This window comes from Hippocampus guttulatus, chromosome 11 (assembly GCF_054856545.1).
Source record: "Hippocampus guttulatus isolate MCC_2025c chromosome 11, RoL_Hgut_1.0, whole genome shotgun sequence".
NCBI classification, from domain to species: Eukaryota; Metazoa; Chordata; class Actinopteri; order Syngnathiformes; family Syngnathidae; genus Hippocampus; species Hippocampus guttulatus.
In genome coordinates, this window is record NC_141271.1 from 20,401,025 (window position 1) to 20,421,323 (window position 20,299).

At 49.1% G+C, this 20,299-nt stretch overlaps 2 protein-coding genes across 7 annotated transcripts; one reads left to right on the forward strand and one right to left on the reverse strand.

The window, feature by feature from the left end:
* Positions 1-3,044: 3,044 nt before the first annotated feature.
* LOC147198587 (TRAF3-interacting protein 1-like) lies at positions 3,045-7,737 on the reverse strand. Its single transcript, XM_086122924.1, has 12 exons — positions 7,496-7,737; positions 7,267-7,428; positions 7,028-7,156; positions 6,563-6,968; positions 6,403-6,426; positions 5,577-5,658; positions 5,416-5,508; positions 5,180-5,297; positions 4,890-4,926; positions 4,748-4,821; positions 4,202-4,416; positions 3,045-3,538 (listed from the first exon to the last, which is right to left on the reverse strand). The coding sequence occupies exons 1-12, from the start codon at positions 7,679-7,681 to the stop codon at positions 3,376-3,378; spliced, it is 1,689 nt and encodes a 562-aa protein (XP_085979050.1). The 5' UTR covers positions 7,682-7,737; the 3' UTR covers positions 3,045-3,375.
* Positions 7,738-8,725: 988 nt separating this feature from the next.
* Positions 8,726-19,421, forward strand: LOC147198588 (TRAF3-interacting protein 1-like). 6 transcript variants are annotated; one of them, XM_086122917.1, is made up of 17 exons: positions 8,726-8,983; positions 10,313-10,381; positions 10,708-10,869; positions 11,140-11,268; positions 11,340-11,678; positions 11,759-11,833; positions 11,962-11,982; positions 12,167-12,190; positions 12,472-12,547; positions 12,708-12,728; positions 13,073-13,139; positions 13,263-13,358; positions 13,487-13,610; positions 13,863-13,899; positions 13,995-14,068; positions 17,922-18,139; positions 18,240-19,421. In XM_086122917.1, the coding sequence occupies exons 1-17, from the start codon at positions 8,861-8,863 to the stop codon at positions 18,400-18,402; spliced, it is 1,818 nt and encodes a 605-aa protein (XP_085979043.1). In that variant the 5' UTR covers positions 8,726-8,860; the 3' UTR covers positions 18,403-19,421. The 6 variants fall into 6 exon arrangements, with proteins under 6 accessions (XP_085979043.1, XP_085979045.1, XP_085979044.1 ...); XM_086122918.1 differs by having other exon boundaries at positions 8,727-8,983; positions 11,762-11,833; XM_086122919.1 differs by lacking the exon at positions 12,167-12,190.
* The last annotated feature ends 878 nt before the right edge of the window (positions 19,422-20,299 follow it).

Genomic DNA, 20,299 nt, shown 5'->3' on the forward strand with positions numbered 1-20,299 from the left:
GCGTTGAATTGAGCAGAGGGGGGCGGGGGCACGGCTTCTTGGGACATTTTTCGTGCCTCCTGTTGCCGTGCTGTTCTTATTCTCGTAACTTTGAATGGTTCCTCACTTCCGGTTCTTTTATGGGGGAGGGAATCTCAACTCAACCGTTTAGAGGGCACTTGGCGAAAATCGCCGCTGTTTGCAAAGTGCTGTACTTGGAACAAGGAGAGTTCATCCGACAAACAAAACAAAGACGGTAGAAAGCACAAAAACGGTCCAACTACAAATCGAGTCACGTGCTGAATCGAAAGCCGAGGAATAAAAAAAAAAAAAAAAGTTTGAAAGATGCGCCTCCGCTTAGTACCTCCAAACAGCGCCTGGTCCGCGGACCCGAGCCACCGGGCGGCTGCGGAGGAGCCCCGAGAGGTCAGGCCATTTCAGAAATGGAAAACAAATAAGAGAATCTTCAAAACAACTCGAAAATGTTCAACATTTTTCAAGGGATTGCTCTGCTTTCATTTCCTTTAAAATCGTGACCGAATTCGGTGACACTGTCGAAACTTTTCAACCCCTCCGAGTCAGCTTCAACCTGGAAGCGTCCGCATCCAAGCGCTTCGATGCCACCGCGTGGCTTGTTGTTGTTGTTGTTGTGGTGGGCTAATACGCGTGCGTTCTGCACTGTCGGCGCGCCTGCTTGCCGCGCCGAGAGCCTGCCAGAGCTTATCGGTGAGCGGCGGGCCTTCCTTTGTGACGACGGCGACGAACGCTCGCCCGAGCTGACGCCGTCATTAGAATGGAAGAAGGCAAAGCTGACATTTGCATTGCGACCTTTCCGATGGCCGTGGCCGAATTGCTTGGTTCGGACTTGTCGCGCGTCGTAATATCATCGCGCCCCCGTGGGTCTGCATTTAAGTGCGGCGAGGGCGTAGAACAGTTAGCGATGCGTGCGTGCGTGTGTGTGTGTGAAGGGGGGGGAGGGGCGAAGAAAAGAATGGATTTATGGCCGATCACCTGGAGCTCTTGCTTGGTTAATGAGCTATTTTTCAGCGAGCCGCCTCCGTTTGAAATGCTAAATTGTCAAAAGCGCGCGCAAAACGGCGCTAACGGCCAAGCGCCCTCGTCACTGAAAGGCCTCGGCCAAAGTCAATTTGAACATCCGTTCGCGAGCCGCGCGAGAAGCCGGCAGGGTGAAAAAGCTTTCGAGATCGGCGCAAAAAAAAAATGAGGAAAGTGCCGCTGTCCGCGACGTCCACGTAGAAATCAGATACCGAAGGGGGTTTATAGATGTTTTGTTTTGTTTTTAATGAAGTGGCTGCGGGCCCATTCGCTGTGAAATGAATCTGCCTCAAAATGGACCTCCCTGTTTTGTAATAGCGACGCCGGTTTCTCCGCCCGTGATCGGCGAGGCCGGTTTGAAGTTCCAGAGCCACTTCCGAGTCAGCGGCCAACCCTTTCGGAAAAGCTCCCGTCGAGACAAACGGCCGCCGCGTCCGCCACACGCGCGACGCCGCTGCTGTGCCCAAGTCAAAAGGTAAGCGGAGCCGCATCGAGTTTTGCCGCAGATTACTTTGAGTTAACGCTGTTGGATTCTCCTAAGTGCAGTGCAATAGGTGGAATCGGGAGCGCCCCCGGTTTTAAGTGGCAAGCAATCACTTGGTGGGTTTTTCTTTTTTTTTTTTTTACGTTGGCTTGCAAGCCGGCATTCAAGCGAGCGTCGGATACGCCCGCCGCCGCTTGCGGATGCACGTTTGGCATCTTTCAGTTGCCCGGAACAATGAGGACAAAAAAATAAAAGAAATAAAAAATACCGTTGGATGCTCAAAAAGTGGCTTTTGGCGTGGAGATCAGATGACGATCGTCCAGAACAAGCCGACTGGTTCGTTGCCTTCCTTTGCGTTGTGTCTGCTTTGGTTTTGCAAAACTCTTAAGGTCACACTCCATCCTGATAAATTGGATGGCGAGATGATTTGCATTTTAAGGGCGATGCTAATGTGGCACGCCGTCCTTCAAAATCTCCGCCTGCGTCTTTGTGTGCGTGTGCGCGCAAAGGGGAAAGTGTTTTTTTTTTTTCTTTGTGTGTGTGTCATGCCCCGGGTAGCAAATCCAGGTCTGATACCATCACCCGGCTCAATGAAGCAGACCGGAAATCGATTTGATTTCCTTTTCACATTCATTATCATCGCCGAGTAGCCCACCGTTGTCACGTTCTCACGATATTACGAACAGAACGGTGAAATCCCTCAAGACAAAAAAAAAAAAAAAAAGCGTAACATCTGTGAGCGGATGCAACAAAATGAATTGTCGCACATGCAAAACCCCGCAAAATGTACTTCAAATAACCGAGATGGACGATCGTGTATTCAGAGACGCTGTAAGATTTGCTTGCAAAAGTTTGCACACCCGGGATGTTCGCTCTCATTCAAACGTCTCATGAAATGGCAGTGAGCGCACCCCCGCACCCCCATTCCAAGTGCGTTTACTTTCTAGTCGGATTTTCGTTTTCGCCACTTTGTAAATGAGCTGACTTGGGACGCCAGGTGGGCTACCCCCAGGACTGGTCGCCAGGCCAGGCGCGGCACGGAGACAAAGAACCGTTTTAAATGCAAATCTGTGGCCATCTGAATGTAGCAGGCAGACTTGGACAAAGGCGTGAACAAATATTTTCAATGCAGAATGTCAGCCACAAAATGGAAGACGGAACGTTGCGCGTTTGTTGTTAAAATCCGGGTGAAGTAAAAACCCATCCAGATGGAATGCTTGAAAAGTTGAGAAAAGCAGCCTGCCGCTTGCTTGAGATGAAAAACACGCAGCAAAGTGTGAATAATTAAGCGGCAGATGAATCCAGCTTACTGACCTATATACATTTTTTTTTCCTGCTCTTCCCTGATTTCAAGCAAGTGCGGAATAAAGCCAACCTTCGACTTCTTTCCAATGAGCTGAGGCGCTCGCTTATGAGTGACCCCCGTCGACAGAGAAAATCGCTCCGCTCCCCGCTGGTACAAACAGAAGCCGCAAGAATGTTGACCGCGGCGGCGCCGCCGCACTCGTTTATTGAGAGATTCCACGAAAACAAACAAAGGAGATCGGCGTGAGGCCAGGCGGCGGCGGCGGCGGCATTTCTGCGGCACATTTGCGTTCACAAGCAAAGCGAAGTCCACAAAGTGAGCTTCCAAAAAAACGGGCACAATTGACTTCCGTTGGCGGCGTCTTCCATTGGTGCGCGGCGCAACAGCCGAATGCCGCTTCACCATGTTTGCTTTGAACTCTTGAGCTCCACTGATTGACTCGAGTCTGCCGTGATGGCCCCCGAAAATTCGTAAGAGAGAGAACGCGCGAAGGCTTGTTTGTGGATATGCGCCCGGGGATGACTGCTCTCCTTAGCCCTGCGTTGTCCTTTCAGGATCTGGAAGAGATGATGGCGGCCAACTTCTTCTGGATGTTCTCCTCATTCGTCAGGATGTTGGACCTCACGGCGCAAATTTTGTCCTGGTAATCTTTCATCTGCTGGTCCAGCTCGCCCAGTTCCGCCTTGAGCGGTTCCACCGCCTGGTCGGTGACTCTGCGCAAGCACGAACGGGGTTTTCGTTTGTGTAGCCCGCGTACGCGCACGCGCGCCATTTTATCGACAGCAAAGGCCCGTTCATCGTGACGTTTTATAGACGGACTTTGAACCTCTCTGGGACTCTTCCGGTCTCTTTGTATACGGCGAGCGGGATAAAACGGCGAGAAGATAAATGACCGCGATGACGTTTTTTCTGACTGCCGAGTCGTAATCCCAATTTCAGCGGATGGCGTTGTCACTGAAATGAGCTGTCAGGTTACTTGACGAGCGGACGCATCAGAGATCGCTAATTGGGGTTTGCCTGGTGTGAAAACGAAAAGAAAATGCCGAGATCTGAAACGAGATTGCCAAAGGCTCTCACTTTTTGCCCTTGATGTGTGTGGGGCAGATCTACAAGGGAGGTGCGGCGATCCCAGCCGGAATCGAACCCCGCACCTCTGCACTGTGAGGCCGAGGTGCTAACCGCTCGTCCACCGTGCTGGGCTATAGTTGTCATTTTAACAAACACAAAGAGAATTAGACATGTCACATTGGCGAGCTATTTTTAGAACAGGCCCGGCGCTACTCGTGCTGTCTTTGGGGTGGCGGGGGGGGGGGGGGGCTCCTTGGCGCCCATGAGCACAACGTGATTTGCGTTTGTGTTTTTGCGCGCGTCCTCACTTCTGCTCCTGCAGCAAAGCCTGCGCGTGCTCCTTGTTTTCCCTGCGCCAGCTCTGCAGCTCGGCCCGCATGGCGTCGATGTCCTCCTGCACGTAGTCCATGATCTTGCCCAAAGGCAGCGCGCTCTGACACACCGACTGGATGGAGACGCGCAGACGCTCGATCTCCCGCGTGACCAGGTCCTGCTCTTTCTTCCGCGCTTCCTCCGACACCGACTTCGGACACACGCAAGACATGAAAACAACAGCTGAGGTCAAGCTCGCCGACTTTTTGTTCTTTTGCGTTGCTCGGTGTGTGTGCGGCGGCCCTTTGGTGGAAAGCGAATTGGGACTTTCTCACACACTACCATTTTTTTTTTTGAGGGGGGGGGGTTTATCAAGTACAACTTTCTTGTCAAATGTGCTGTATGTTGCAGATGAAATTTCCTCCCTCTTAAACAGACAACAAGTGGAGCCGCTGCGGGTGCCCGCGCCGCCATTGAGAGCCATTCTGGTGTTTGAGGCAACCCCCCCTCGCCCCGCCCAAATGTTTTAATGCTACGAATACCTCTTTTGATTTATTGGAGTTTGGCGAGGGTTCGTAGTCTTTTTTGGTCTCGAGGATCTTTTTCACGAGTCCGCCTGCATAAATCGAAACTCTCATTAGACAAGACAATCGGACAGAAACCGAAAAAAGGAAAACAACCTACCGTGTTTTTCTTCACTCCTGAAGTCTTGTGCAGATTCCTGGAAGAGAAAAGACACTGGATGACTCACACACACAACAAAAAAAAAACTCTCCTTTGGGCTTTCATTGAAGACTCTAAAAAGTTGCTGTGAATGGCCGCTTGTCTCCACGCCCCCAGTCCGGGGGCGGACCCTGCCACCTCTCGGCCAGAGTCCGCTTGAGGTCAGTTCCGGGTGGCCCTTCTAATGAGGACAAACGCTAGCGCAAAAGATGCGAACGGTTGCGCTCGGAGGGGGCCACTCGATCAGCGACCTGGTCTGCGGCCTCCGCGGGGTCGGGGGCCGCCTCTGCCACCAGGAACTGCTCATCCTCCTCGTCGTCAGATTGCTTCTTTCCTTCCCTGATGACCGCCGACTTGGCGCTGGAAAGCCTGCCGACGGAGGAAGGACGTCGTCACATTTCCAACCGCGGGAAGCGCTTTGCGCAACGCCGCCATTTTTTTTAAACGGGCGGGAATGAGGAGAAGTAACCCGAAGCCACGTCGTCACCTGTCGGGCGCAAGCGCTTCAGCCGAACTCTCCTGTTTCTTGACTCGAGGAGGAGCCGGACGAGCGCTGCTGGGCCGCGCCGGGCGGTTGTTGCTAGGCAACCACAGAGGCGTCAGTGGCGCGGCATTGATTGGCGAACTTTGCTTGCTGTCGCCACAGACCTGGAGGCCGCGTCTGATGAAAGTGAGCAATCGGCAGCGTCTCCGCTTTCCTTGTTAGGAGGACTCGCATCCTGCCGAGTGTCTTGGGGGGGGGGGGGGGGTGAAAAAGTGGCTCAAAGTTCAGTTTGCACTCGAGAGACACTTGATTCGACACACCTGCACAAGACAGGATTTCCCATGACCAGGCCCTCACGTCTGCTTTGTAATTGACAAGCATCAAATTTTTGGACCAAATTTGCCCACATTTTTGAAAAAATTACCCCCCCCCCCCCCCCCAAAAAAAAAAAGTTTTAACAAACTTTATGGCAGTGAAACAGTGTGAAGATTGCCAGTTTTCCAGGTCATGGCAATCCATGAACTCATTCACTCCCAAAGACGTTTTTAAACGTCTTTTAAGACTTGGTCCAGAATTGGCTGCTACTGAATGAGTTAAGGTCAATTCAGGCAAGTGGGCCCCCCCCCCCCCAAAAAAAAAGTTCATAAATGTCTCTTCTGTTATTAGATGAATATTTTGAAGCGGCCCAGTGTTTAGCGCGTCCAGGTTCAATTCCAGCGCCGGCTCCTAATTGATCAAAAAAATATGAGGAACCCCCCTGAAACTGGTGTAGGACGAATCATTTTTCCGAATTTTGTGTCTGGATGTATTTTGTGGAGTTGTGTTGGGGACCCGTGAAAGGTTCATACGCTGATTGACCCATCGGGAGGAGATGAAAGAGCATTTCCAAACTGGGCCTTTGTGGAACGTCCGCTGAAACGCCGCTTGACTGTTTTGACTCTTTTCTCGCGACATTTCTTTCACTTCATAAAAAGAGCAAGACTTACTTACCGCCAACTTCGCTGTTGGATTCATCTGTTGACAAAAGAGAACGCAAAGTCGGTTCGCGCAACCACAACATCGACACCCGGCAAGCAATCGTGACGGAAAAACATCGTCGGGCGCTGCCTTCGATTCCACACCTTCCATTTAAGGGGAATGGGAAGCGTACCTCCCAAAGTGTTTTTCCTCCTTTGCCCTTTGGCGGACGACGGCTGACTCGTTCTTGCCGGACTTTCGGTCCGTGACAAAGACGTCCTGTGTCGCTCGCTTTCCGCGCTTCTTGACTTGTCCCTCTCTTTCTCCCTCGGCTTGCTGCTTTCCTTGGCTTGACTTTTCTCCTTCTCCCTTTCGCCGCTTTGCGCGTCGTCGTTAGCCTTGTCTCGCTGGCGTTGGCGACTCTTGTCTTCTTGCTCGCCATCTTTCGCGAGGTCCTGCTCCCGCCGGTGGTTCTTGGCCGAAGGCTCCCTGTCAGGTCGCTGTTCCCTCTCGCCGTCGCGCCGGTGCTTGTCCTGCTCTCTGAGCGGCTCCGGCGCCTTCTCAACCCCGCTGTCGCTCTGCTCCGTCATCTTCTTCTCCTGAAACCATTCAAATGACGTACGATGAGTATTTTTTGCAAAAGCGTACGCGCAACAACCTCTCTGTCGGGCTGCGCTTGGCGTCCCTCCGCGGCGTCCTTGTCTTGGGATTTCAGCGTGCTGTCCTTGGCCCTCACGTCCAGCCTCTCTCCCGCAAGAACTCTCCTCACAGCCTCCTTACTGGACATCTGAGGAACACGTGAGGACACGTCAGCGCGGCCGCGTCCCTTCCAGGGACTATGAAGGTCCGCCGTTTGACATTTTCAGGACTTCAAGAACCACCGGTGGGCGGACCAACCTTGCTGAGGCAGCACTTGGCAATGGCCTGCAGGAGCTCGTTGGTCTTCTCGGGCTCATGACCGGCGACAATATGTGCCGGTCTGACCGCAAGGGGCTCCCCGGTGACCAGCACCACAACGTCGATTGCCTTCTGAAGGAACGCCATCTTCATCTCTTTGTCCTAAAAGTTGAAAATGGTCATTTACTAGCCACCAGCAGGAAGGTTGCTGGATGTTGGTCCAACTTACCTTGATGCATTCTGACTTCAATTCATTGTCTTTGTACAAGCCTTTCATAAAGCCAGTGGTCCTGATGATCTGGTGAAGGCGGACGCAAGCTATCAACATGGGTCTGAGGTACTCAAATCTCACTTGGTCATCACGGAAAGATTTGTTGGATTCAACTTCACAGCTTGATGAACGGATTGCTGACATATTGCTTTTGAGGAAAGGCACAGCTCCCCGAGGTTCTTTAGAAAATTGTAGCCTCCCATAAGTCATACATTCATGATGGATGGATGGATGGATAGATAGATAGATGGTCACGTGCAAAAAAAAAGGTCTGTACTCCTTACAGTCTAATACAAAGTAACAGCCCCACCTATTGGTTACTTCGTGTTTCAACAACATCCCGTCCTGTATTCTGCCAGTAATATGATATAAATACGATCAGATTACGTCGTCCAGCAGGAAGTACAAGCACGGAATGCTTTTGGTTTGTGACAATTAACGTACCTTATGCAAATGTTAATAGTTTCCTAGCTTTCAACGTTACCTACTCTGCGAATATGTCTCACCTCGGTAAAGATGTCGTGCAGGTATCGAAACGGCGGTTTGCTGAGCAGTTTTTCAGTGAGAGCCGGTTTCTTTATCACTTTGCCCAGCGTGCTTTGCGTTTTTTTGATGACTAAAGTGTTGACGGCGGCCATTATTTTGGACCAACAAATACTCGTTGTTTTCTTTCTTTTTTATGGACTTATTCTGAGATCACTAAACTGCCGAGGAGCCAGTGAAAATAATTACTTCGACTTTATTTCGTCACGTTAATGGCTCGTGACGTCATGCTGCCCCATCACGCACGTCATGATCTTCATTGGAGAGTGCCAATTTATCCACGTATAATCTGTCATTTTCAATGTTTAAAATAGGAATTTATTTCATAACTGACTTATAGCTTCAATTGGCCGAAAACAATATCCTGGAAGTCATGTGAACAATGAGCTACAATGTACGTTTGAATTTGTTTCTTACCTGTATTTTATTATTATTTGTTTTGACATGTATTTTTGCATCCTGATTTTAATTCATATTTTCAAATGTATTTTTTTCAGAAAAACATTGTTCAGGAAATGAAGCCCCAAAGGGGAATGAACGTGAAAGCAGTACAGTATTTGATTGTGTTTGCCATTGGCGGTGGCAGGGGGCAGTGTAGGTAGCTTTGTAAATCCAAACTACTGCAAAGTTGGTAGAAGAAGAAGAACGCGAGCGCTTCTTCCTCTCCAGTGCGCAAGTGCGGACTTTTAGCCTGCTTAGTACTCAAACAGAAGCAATCGGCTTCGTTATTGTCCGCGCTTTTTGTTTTGCGTCCTGTCTTCTTCTTTGAATACTGCTGCAATGAACGAGAGTGTTGTTAAAAAGACGCAAGAGGCGCTCGGAAAAGTGATAAAGAAACCACCGCTGACAGAAAAACTGCTCAGCAAACCACCGTTTCGATACCTGCACGACATCTTCAATGAGGTGAGGCTGTTGCGGTGACGATTTTGCGTTTATGCTCATCTTGGCGTATGTGAAAATGGCAAGCTTGAAACCAAACTGAGGTCGTCTGCACGCGAGCTCATCGAAAAGTATTAGCTCGCTAGCAGTGCCGCTTAGCCATTTTAATTCGCTCGCAATGTAGAGACTATAAAATGCCTGATTGTTTTATTTTTGGGAAAACCCTACGTTGGGCTGCTTCGATACAGCAGCGGTAAGCAATGCGAGTATTAGTCCCAAGAAATCGGGCGTTGGGTTATGTCGTCTGGTTGCCATTGACACAACGCAAACAACGTTGTCGTCAAGCGTTGCTAGATGCGCTTCAGGGATCGCAACTGAACCGATCGCTGCAAGTGCTTTAAAATTCGGCATAAAATCAATCTTAAGTTACCTATATAGGAGGAGAGAACGAAAGAGCAGTGGTCGTCCAAAATGTAATTCCCGACACTTTTCTTAGAAACATCTCAGATATATCTCACTGGGAAAACCTTGCCACCCCCCCCCCCCAAAAAAAACAATTGACATTGGCACGTATACAGATGGACAAATATTTGCACTCACATTCACACCGTCACTGAGTGGAAACGGTGCCAATGCTGCCTGCTTCGAAGTCAAGACGGGTTTATCACTTGGCCATCAATTTATAATTGTTAATCTATAATAACAGCAGTAATAGGAATCGCTCTGCTCAAGTGGGTGATAAATGCTTGCAAGTTGCACAGCAGGTGCTCCTCAAGGCTCTATGTTGGGACCCATTTTGGCCTTAAAAAATGAGCATTATTCTGAGGTTTTTACTTTTAAATTCCTTAAGTTGGACCACATTGGAATGTAAGGGTGTACGTAATCGGTGTATGTCGAACACAGCTATTAGCTAGCACTCATGGCCCCAAATGTATACCAGTAGATACAAAGATTTCCCAAAACGTAATGGCACATCAGACCGGTGTCAAGCGCAGTAATTTAAGTTTCCAATTCTAAATAGAGACACCAACACTCTTCTTCAGGTAGTTAGTGTTGTATTTCACTGCGGCCACATGTATATTTGATAAAGCACAATGTGTCAGCATATGCTGGTCAAAAGTGTTCCCAAATGTTTTATTTAGGACCTGATTAATCTAAAAAATATATATCAAGTGAATTTAACAACCATTTTTTATAGGCCCTTAATACTCACAACAGTAAAGATATGTGAGGATGTTTGACTGTCATTATTGTTGCCTTTTGTTGTGTGGGGAGGCTAAAAATTGGCAGCTCTGGGCTCCCCCCAGAGCAGGAGAAAAAAAACTGTCTTCCATCTATTCTCCCCGCTTTCAGATCATCAGAACCACTGGTTTCATGAAAGGCCTGTACAAAGACAGTGAATTGAAGTCCGATAATGTCAAGGTAAGTTTGCGCTTTCTGGTATGTTCATTTTATGGTCAATTTTGATGAATGATCTGTTCTTTCAGTCCCGTTGTTTGACTCTTGTCATTCAATGTCTGTCACGCCATTTAATCAAGCGCACTTGAAGTCTTGGGTGAGCTTTTTACTCGCCAGTCGCTAAAGTGATCAACAGCGCAGGGCTATTAATCTCACCTTACATGGAAACGGTGTCTCTTGAGAGTTTATGTGTGGCGACGCAGTTCATGCCGAGTTCAGCATGAGGACACCCGATACCTTCGCCGGTCAAAGATTCAAACCACAGACTTTTTTTTCCCCACACCTCGTAGGACAAGGAGACTAAGATAGCCTTCCTTCAGAAAGCCATCGATGTTGTGATACTCGTCAGCGGGGAGCCCGTGGCAGCAAAGCCGGCACGCATCGTGGCCGGCCACGAGCCCGAGAAGACCAATGAGCTGCTGCAGGCCATTGCCAAGTGCTGTCTCAACAAGGTTTGTTCAGCCCAGATTATTCCGCGCACCTCATTCAATTTCGAGCGTCTGAATGTTGCGGACAGACAAAGTCTGAAGCGGCCACCTCGGGGAGAACAATGAAGTCGGTTAATTGAACCCAGGAGTGGACGGACGAGGAGATAAAGTGGCGCCCGGGGAATAGGCAGTTGTTTGTTTATGTTCTGGAAAAGATTCCCTGCAGTTTAGGTCACTCGCATGGTATTTGAGTCTCGTTTCCTATTGAAAGACTTCCAAATGTTTCATCCAAAGCTGTCCAGTGAGGAGGCGGTGAAACGGATACTTTCCGGAGAGAAGGTGGACTCGAAAATCAAGGCCCCGACCAAGTCCCAAGACAAAGAAAATCGAGAAGGGCGTCAGCATCGGCCAGTGGAAAGACAGGTCAAGAAATCCGTTTCCACAAGCATTGTCATTCCGTGCTTAATCTTTAAAGTCGCTTCGGACGTATTCAGGAGGAGAAGAGGATCGAGCGCAGCGGGAGCAGAGGAGACAAGGACCCGGACCAGCGCGGAAGACAGCATCGAGACGGCGAGCGAGACCGCCGCCGCGACAGGGAGCGCTCGGGCAAGAACCTGCGCCGCGAGCAGGACCGCGCCAAAGACGCCGAGCGAGACAAAGGCAGAGCGAAAGACCGAGACAAAGAGCACGAAAGAGATCGAGACAAGAGTCGGGACGGAGACAGAACGAGAGAGAGAGAATCCGTCGGAAGGGACCCCGAAAGGAGCAGGGACAAAGAGGCAGAAAGACGCCAAGACCAGAACAGAAGTCAAGAGAGAGAAATTCACAGCGAGGTGGGGCAGGAAAACAACTCGCGCTTGTACCGATCAATATTTTGTTTTGGTTTTGGGAATTAAAATAAATGTCTTTGAAGCAGGATCGAATATCTGACGGACAACAAAAACCTGCAGAGGACGAGCCCAGAAAAACAGCCAAACCGGTGCCATCTGTAAGTTCTTTGCAATTCTTCGCTCGAGATCATTTCTTTTTCTTTCTTTTTTTTTTTTTTTTAATTCAAGCAAATTATGTGTTTGATTTTTTTTTTCTTCTAATTTCTCGCCCTCGTATTCTTGGAAGGAACCAGAACCAGCTGCTGAGGTATTGGCTCCTCTAGAACAAGCCGTAATCACGTAGGCCCGAGTAGTGCGGCTATGTTGGCCTCGAGTCGCGCCTTTCGGCTTTTCGTCCGGTGGCTCGATCGTCACGAACGTCCCGTCAGGCGCGATTGCTGCTGTTCTTTCTGAAACGATTTCTCGTAACCTTCTTTTCTTTGCGCGTACAGCCTGCCGAGAAAGTTGACGACCAGGTAACAGACTCGCAAAGAAACGCGTTGTTGTGAACCAGACCCGTCGAGGCAGAAGGGGGGCGGGGGGGGGGGGGGTCCACGATATGAAATATGGAAAAAAACCAAGACAATAAAATGTCATTTTGACTGGTAACTTAAAAATAATCAAATTGAAGAACCTTCGACAGACAATTTGCGTTATTGGTCTCACAGCCGGGGGGGGGGCTCAAATCGGAACCTCGACTTGCGTTGCACGTACTGTAACGACATTTCTTTTGTGTTTTCCGTCCACCCCCTCGCAGTCTGATAGTCCAGCCAGAATCCCGCGGCCGTCTTCTGCCAAAGGGCAAAGGAGGAAACCTCGACTCGCGGGACAAGGTGAGCGCTCATCCCGCTCACCAAAGACATTTTCAATGTAAAGGCTTGACTTGGGAAAACATTTTCCGCCGCAATTTCATTTGTTTGCTCCGTTGTGTTTTTCCAAGTTGGTGTAAAGCCGCCTCTCATTCTTGTTCTTTCCTCCTTTCCCGGCCTACAGATGAATCTGACAGCGAGGGCAGTAAGTGGTTCTATTTTTAAGACTTGAGATTCACTTTGGGACATCAACCGATGCTCAAGTAGACGTGCGACCGTGCGACCGTTGGATCAACGAAACACGCACAAAATATTCCAAAATGAAAGAAGAGCCTGCATGTGGTCATCAAGTTGGTTTGCGTTCCCCAGCAAACGGTTTGTCCCAACCAAAGTAATACGACGACCGCGTCATGACCTACAGCGCTTATCCCCCACGCACCCCCCAAACAAGAAATCCGGTTGATCCCCCGAGGGAATTTCCAGTCAATGTGTCAAATTGCCAAGATTGATGAGGTGGTGAACTCAACAGCAGGCGTTGGCCTTTCACAGACGCCGATCCCCCCAAGGAAAGCGGAGATGCCGCGGGTGCCTCGTTTCCACCCGAAGCGCCCTCCGGGTCAGTAAGTTTGGACCCCCCCGATTGAAACAGTGCTGCGTAGCGCTTACAACCTGGACAGTTTGCAAGTTCTATCGCCATCTTAATTAATGCAGTGGGCTTGACCTTCGTTTGATTGTGCAGCAATAAACGAATGGCGCGGCCCAGCAGTGCTCGTGCAGCCCCCCCTCCCCGAGTCAAGAAACAGGAGAGCCTCACTGATGGCGTCCCAGCTGAGAGGTGATATTTCTGCACATTCTTCCCCCCCCCCCCCCCCCCAACATAATTTTCGCATCTGATTTGTTAACATGCTGCTTGCTAGTTACGTTGCGGCAACCTTACAGACTCGGTTGCTGTCACTTTTGCAGACTTTCAAGCGGCAAGTCGTCGGTCATCAGAGAGGGGAAGAAGCGGTCCGATGATGAGGATGAGGAAGACGAGCAGTTTCTCGTGGCGGAGGCGGCCCCTGAGGCCGCAGAAGCTCAGGAGAAGGCGAGTGAGAAGCGCAACCGGTTGAGCAGAGCGGAAACATCGGCGTTGTGTCCGACCATTTGGTCTGCAACCGCCGCTCACGAGTCGCTAACCACCTGCAACTATTTGAATGACGACATCGCAGCCAATCAAAAATGCCATCTTGAATCCCCCCCCCCCCCAATAAAAATGCCATTTCCTGGCATGCGCGCTCACCCTTGTGCCAACTTGCTGCCACATTAACATTGCCTTTTGTTTTTTTTTATGTTCCAGGAATATGCGCAAGGCCTCACCGGTGATGAAAAACACGGTACGCTTGTGTTTGTTTTCCTCCTTTAGTGTTTATATCCATGAATATTTCTGTCCCAAATGAATGCCGTCCAATGAATGTTTCCATTAATGCAGGTGGTCTCGTAAAAAAGATCCTTGAGACCAAAAAAGACTTCGAACCGCCACCATCCTCCACGAAATCCAAAGAGGTAGCGTACCATATTCTCACCTTTCCCTTTTTTTTTTTGCCCACTAGAGGGCCCCCTTTAACCCACGAATGTGCTGCGGCAGGCCTATCGATGACTTGAATCAGACATTTTGTGAAAAAGTCTCCCGATGGTAATTGCCTGGGCCGCTTTGAAATGTGCCGTGCAACCCTGGTTATTATCACGGGGGGGGCGGGGGGGGGGAGATGTAAACAAAAGCAGTGTCGAGGTGCAATTACGCTGCCTTGAAACCACAAAAATGTTCCCCTTCACCCAAGTCGAAGGTCTAATATCCTGACAAGCAAGCGTGGCTTCGCGCAGACCACACACACACACACACACACGCACGCACATCAAGATGTCTGGAGCGAAATAAGCTCTGGGCTTGCTCAATATCTTCACAAAGGCCCAAATAAAAACACTCCTGCTTAGTGTGTGAGATCACATCTCTGCTAATTTGGCCTCGAGTTTCCTAACTGCTCTCGCAGGTGATTTCTTCGTCGTGTGAAAGTGGACACGTTTTCGGGTGGCGTGGCCGCTGGTCGTGCTTTGCATTGACACTTAACGATGTGTGAGTGAGTGACATCGCAACTCTGCATCAATGTTCAGATCTCTGTCAACTAATCACCGAGCCTGCTTTTGACCTCTCATCTTCCAATTGGCCAATTTACAAAGAACAAAAAAAAAAAGCCCATCTGTCAGACTCGGGTGCTCCGAAGAAGTGTCCGGGTAAAAAGGCGTCAGTCCGCCTGCGTCTGCGTTGGTCCAGGTTGTGGATGAGCATAGCGGTGAAAAGTGTCGTTGTTGAAAACTTTGGATATTCTGCCATGTGCCGACATTAGAGTACGCGTTTTCTGCCAGTGTAGTTGTTGGTTCTGCTGCTTTTTTGCATGTCCGCTTGTGTTAAAAAAACAAACAAACAGATGTCGTATATTGCTGCATCATTGTCTGGACTGGCGCGTGAGCGCTTCTGTCAGCGTTATTTTATCGTTGTTGTACGCGTGAGAGTTTTGTCTGCGTTGTGGGCGCGGAAGAAGGCCGCGTTGTGTGGGTGGTCCTCTGCGGCGCTGTCTAGCCCACCCCCAACACTGATGGCTGAGCTGTTTTGGACTGTCGTTCATGGAGAGAATCCGCACACCCAGGCCACGGCCTCTGACATCAACCATCGTAAGACACAATGTGAGCTACCAAGGAACATCTTTTTTTTCTTTTTTTTCCTAATATGAAGTTACCTTCCAACCAAGCCTTTTTATTTCATAGTCAAAATAGAAAAGGCCTCCGTTAAATGTGAAATAAGCACATAGGGTTGATATTAATTGCCCGAACTCAAGCTTCTCAGTTTCCGCAGAGTCAAAACACACCTCTTAGACGATCCCGTGCGGTTTTCCAAAGATAGAGCGCAGCAGGTATGCGCACTCGCAGGTTACGTTGGGGCCACCCCGCCCTCGTCAGCTGCGTAAAGAACTCAAACGACTTCCTTCCTGACATGAAAGTGCACCAAGGTCAGTTTAACGGAGTCGTTTTTCCTCGCGTAATCACGGCCGAGCGCGGCGGCTGAAAAACGTAAATATTGAACTTGCTCATTCCATGTTGTGTGTCAGGTTTGAAATTTCAGCTGCCGCAGTTCATCAAACCGACCCACTGACTGCTGAGACTTGAGAGGAGAAACGCTGACGTTTGTGTCTTTAATTAAGAAGTAGTCCACATTGTACCTTTTGCACTAATTCAATTACACGAGCGCAAATCCGTACGTCGTAAGACATTTCTTGCAGATTTGTGGGAGCTGGCCGAGCCTCGACCCTATTGGCCGCTTTGTATATTTATTCAAAATACTTCTTTTATTGACACAAAATTTGCGCCTAGCAGCAGCTGGATTTTCCTAAGAATTTTGTGTACTTTTTTTTACTCTCTCTCAAATTCAACTTGATGAAGGTTTGCAACATAAAAATAAACCCCGCGGCACACAAGTGGAAGGCTGTTGAATGAACGCCACAGAGCGAGGGCAGAGGGCCCAGAATACTCTGTCGACTTGTCAAGAAAACAAATATTCTGCTCTGCAACACTTCATAAATATGGAGGGGCAGACCTTTTCTGAATTTGGGGTGCGCGAAAGGAAATGAACTTGACATTGAATTCATCAAGCGATTTCTTTTGACCGTCTAGACGTGATTCGGTCACACGCTAGTTGCCGGGTTTCTCTCACTCCTCAATATTGTTAACTGTGAAAAAGCTGTGTCCAAACTCGGGCCTGGGGCCCTTTGGCGGACAGCCGTCCCATTATTTTAGCGGCACGGAGTGGGACCATTGACGACGACTGTTACTGCTCCTGATAAGAAATTGTTTTAAAGACTGAAAAATATTCACGAATGAAACGGTAGTGCAGGCGAGGATCTATTCTAGCCTGATACAGGGCCGTGGGGAACCCCCAAAACCGTCTGAAGAATTTCAAAGTAACCTTTGTATCCTTCAGTTTTTCTGTACACAGTCCTCTGGAGGAAACCGTGAAGGCAACCCCGATGTAGACCTCGAGTGACCTTGGTCCAGGCAGACTTTTGAAGTGAAGTTGATGCTTTCTCACTCTTGTTCGCAAAAGAGGTCAACGTGTGCCAGCAAATAAAGAAATGAGGACCTGGATATCGTCTGCGCTACACAGACCAAACCAAAAGCCTGGCGGAACCACGGTGTTTGTGTAGCTGCAGGCTTCTCGTCACCCAGTGCAAAGCCACCCACCTCGGAGGTGGACCGCGGGGCGCTGAGGCTTTTCAACCCTCGCAAAAAGAAAAAAAAAAAAACAACAACTCACAAGCTCGATGTCCATTCTGCAAGCGCGGCATTATTGGCTCCCGTAACGTTGACTTTCCACCCCCCGAGTGGGCGGGCTGTCCCAAGCCCAGCGTCCGCCGCTTCGCCCCGGCAGATGTCGCGCGGCGGCGGACGCGAGTCACGTGTCCGCCTTGAAAGGAGGACGAAGTGCGGCAGTTGTTACTCAATACCGGAGTAAAATAACGCCGCTGCCACAGCTCGTTACCAAACTAAACAAGGACTACGAGTGCGGGCGGGGGCATGTGTGTGTCTGCGCAAGTGAGTGTTTATGTCTGCCTGGACTGTGTGCGTCTGGCTTCACACACACGCACACTTAGACGGTGCGGAGGCCAGCTGAGCAAACATCCTCGGGTTTGCTGCGTGTTAAGAGAGGCACCTCGACTTCTAACCCCACCCCGCCCCCGCCCACTCAACCAATCAGCATCCGGGAGGCCTTCGCCATCTCGCCGCCCGCTTCCCCCCGCCCCTTTGCCCACATATTTCAACAAAACGTTTGATCTTTATTCGTGTATTTTTAACGGCGAGCTTTCGAACATTCCTCCCTCAACGTTCTAACCTTGAAATCCGAAATGCGGGCTCAATCTAAGCAGGCGTTGAAACGCTGCTGCTGCTGCGGTTGCTTTGGAAAGAGGGGTTTCCCCATGGGTAGATACGAGCGCCTGGGAAATCATGTTGTTCGGTCCTGACATTTGCGAAATGACCGCTTTTGAAGCTGCGGCGCCTGGCTTCTGGCGCCCCCTAGTCTGCCATTCGGTATTACAGCAAGAGAGCCGTGGCTTTGATAGACCCGACGTAGGCTGTGCTTAGCCCCCGCCTGCGCGTTGTTTGACGCAAACGTCTGGTGACGTCATTTTCACGGGTCGCAGAGCCGCGACGAATGGAATACCTTCGATGAGGAAGCAATAACGTTCGGCGCAAATGAAGTTACGAACACTTACCTTCGTGGCCGACCGCTTCCTTCTGTCCTGAAGCGTTCCCGTTAACCTGACCCCTTGTTTTTTTTTTTTTTTTTTACGTTCCCTTGCATATCCAGAAGTCGGTGTCGGGGGAAGCCTTGAAGAAAGAGCAGGACCTGGTCACGCGGGAGGTGGAGCGTCTGCGCGCCTCCATCCAGTCGGTGTGTCAGAGCGCGCTGCCTTTGGGCAAGATCATGGACTACGTGCAGGAGGACATCGACGCCATGCAGGCCGAGCTGCAGAGCTGGCGCAAGGAAAACAAGGAGCACGCGCAGGCTTTGCTGCAGGAGCAGAAGTGAGGGCGCGCGCTCGACGATGCCACGTCGCGAACGCACGTAAATGTTTGCCCGAGATGCTTTTTGCATGCGATTCACTTGTTTTTGTGTTTTGCACAGAGCGACGGAGTGGGCGTTAGAACCTCTGAAGGCTGAACTTTATGAACTGGACCAAATGATCAAGGATTACCAGGACAAAATTTGTGCGGTGAGGTCCAATATACTGAGAAACGAAGAGAAGATTCAGAAGAAGTTGACCGGAATCATCTCCTCTTCGACCTGAAGTGAGAACTCTTTCACCGTCTTTGAAAAACGACAGAGGAAAATGTCACGGAGCACACAAACGACCCATCGCGGTTTTTCGGAGGTTTCGCTCCATTCTCCGAAGTGGAAAAGCCACAAATAGTTGATGAATACTCGACCGGGTGCAATTCACACAGACAAGATCTGTCATCGTAGTACCACCCCCGACCTGTGAGAGGCAGCGTGGTGCTAAAGGGCATCCACGTTGCCGGAAAATACACAGAAGAAAAAAAAAGTTGCGGGCGCAGAAATAGCGTTGATCCAAATAGCTCACCTGGCAGGGATCTTTTACGAAATGTTCTCTCGCATATATTCTTCATGTACAAAGCTATCAAAACAATTTCATCTTCTCTCACTTCATACCTCCTTTTCCTCAGCGATATTTCACACTGCGTTCATGTCGTGTTTTTGCGGGTCCACTTTTCAGGCACAGCTGCACTTTGACGTGTGTAAATAGTGAAAGTCGTGTTTTGAAGACGTGTTCGTGTTTTTAAAATAACCCGGTGTTGGAGTCCATATTAACGCAAGAGTGAAATGTGCTTTTAGGGAAAGTCGGCGTCATCGTGGTGAGAGTGTGGTAGAGGATCGATAACCGATGAAAAATGAACTGTGAAAAAAAAAAAAAACCTTAAAAACTATATCACATACTGAATATATATGAATGCTCAAATACAGTAGCATTGGTACCCGGCGTTGAATGGGCCGTGCGCGTTCAAGTGTTTTATAAACGCCCCCCTACAAAATATGTCATTTTTATTTTCATAATTTAGTTTTTATTCTCATATTGTCAACACAGCGCTGATTCATAACTTTGAATGCCGCTTTACGCACTTCTGTTACGTCATAAATTATATGTACATAAAGTCGCTGGTAGAAACAACAGCGAGTCTATCGCGAAGAAATTTAGCTGTATATTATGTACATGTGGAGATTGTATTTTAGCTCACATTATTTTGTTTGTTTTTGTAGTGAAGTACAACAATAAATGGCTACACTAAATATCTGACTAGTTTTCGACCCACCCTTAGAACTCTTGAGCAAAATATTGTTTCCTCAACTTTCACCCGAGCGAGCCACAAAACATCTGCTGAGACGCACAAAACGCCACTTGAGCGACTTTTTCAAGCAGATCCTGACCTACGAGGCAAAGATTGAAGTGAATGTCCACCTGCTCGGTGCTCAACAGGTGGAGTGGAAGACAGAAGCGAGAACCCTGAGGGCTCGGAGCCGCTCGAATGACCCCCCAAAAAAGCTCATTTGGTCTTTTGGGCATCCACAATGCTTCGGGTTGCTAATGAGCGACTACACCTTTCAATACATCTGGTCTCCAGTAAAGCAGCCCCACTAATCCTTTAAGCGTTTATCTTGACTTCCACTTGGGTCTCCCAACATGGCCCTCACTTCAAAGTAAAAACCTGCTTTGTGGGTGTGATTTGATGCAGAATGAACAACCGCTGCGGAGAAATCATCTAAGGTCACCCCAACTGCATGTCTACTTTCTCCAAAAGCCACGTAGACGGTTGTTGAAATGTCACCCGAAAAAAAAATCTATTGGTTATTGAGTCATGATAATTGTTTTATGACCATCTGCGCTGGTTTATATTCATTTTCTTGATCTAGTGTAAATAGCAATTATTTTTTTTTTGCTAAATGGGAATTTTGCTTCGTATATTTTCACCGCCCATTGCAGTGAATAGGCCACACTCCACAAAGAATATAGTGGTCGGTTTGGTTGACCAATCACCTGAAATTTGGTGGTGACCAGAGAGCTTAAGTTCCACATTTCGAGTTGTGTTAGCATGCAGATAGATGGTGCCAAACCATGAGATAAAAATTAGGACAAACACGTGTTTGGTTTTTTTTGATCATTTTAATGT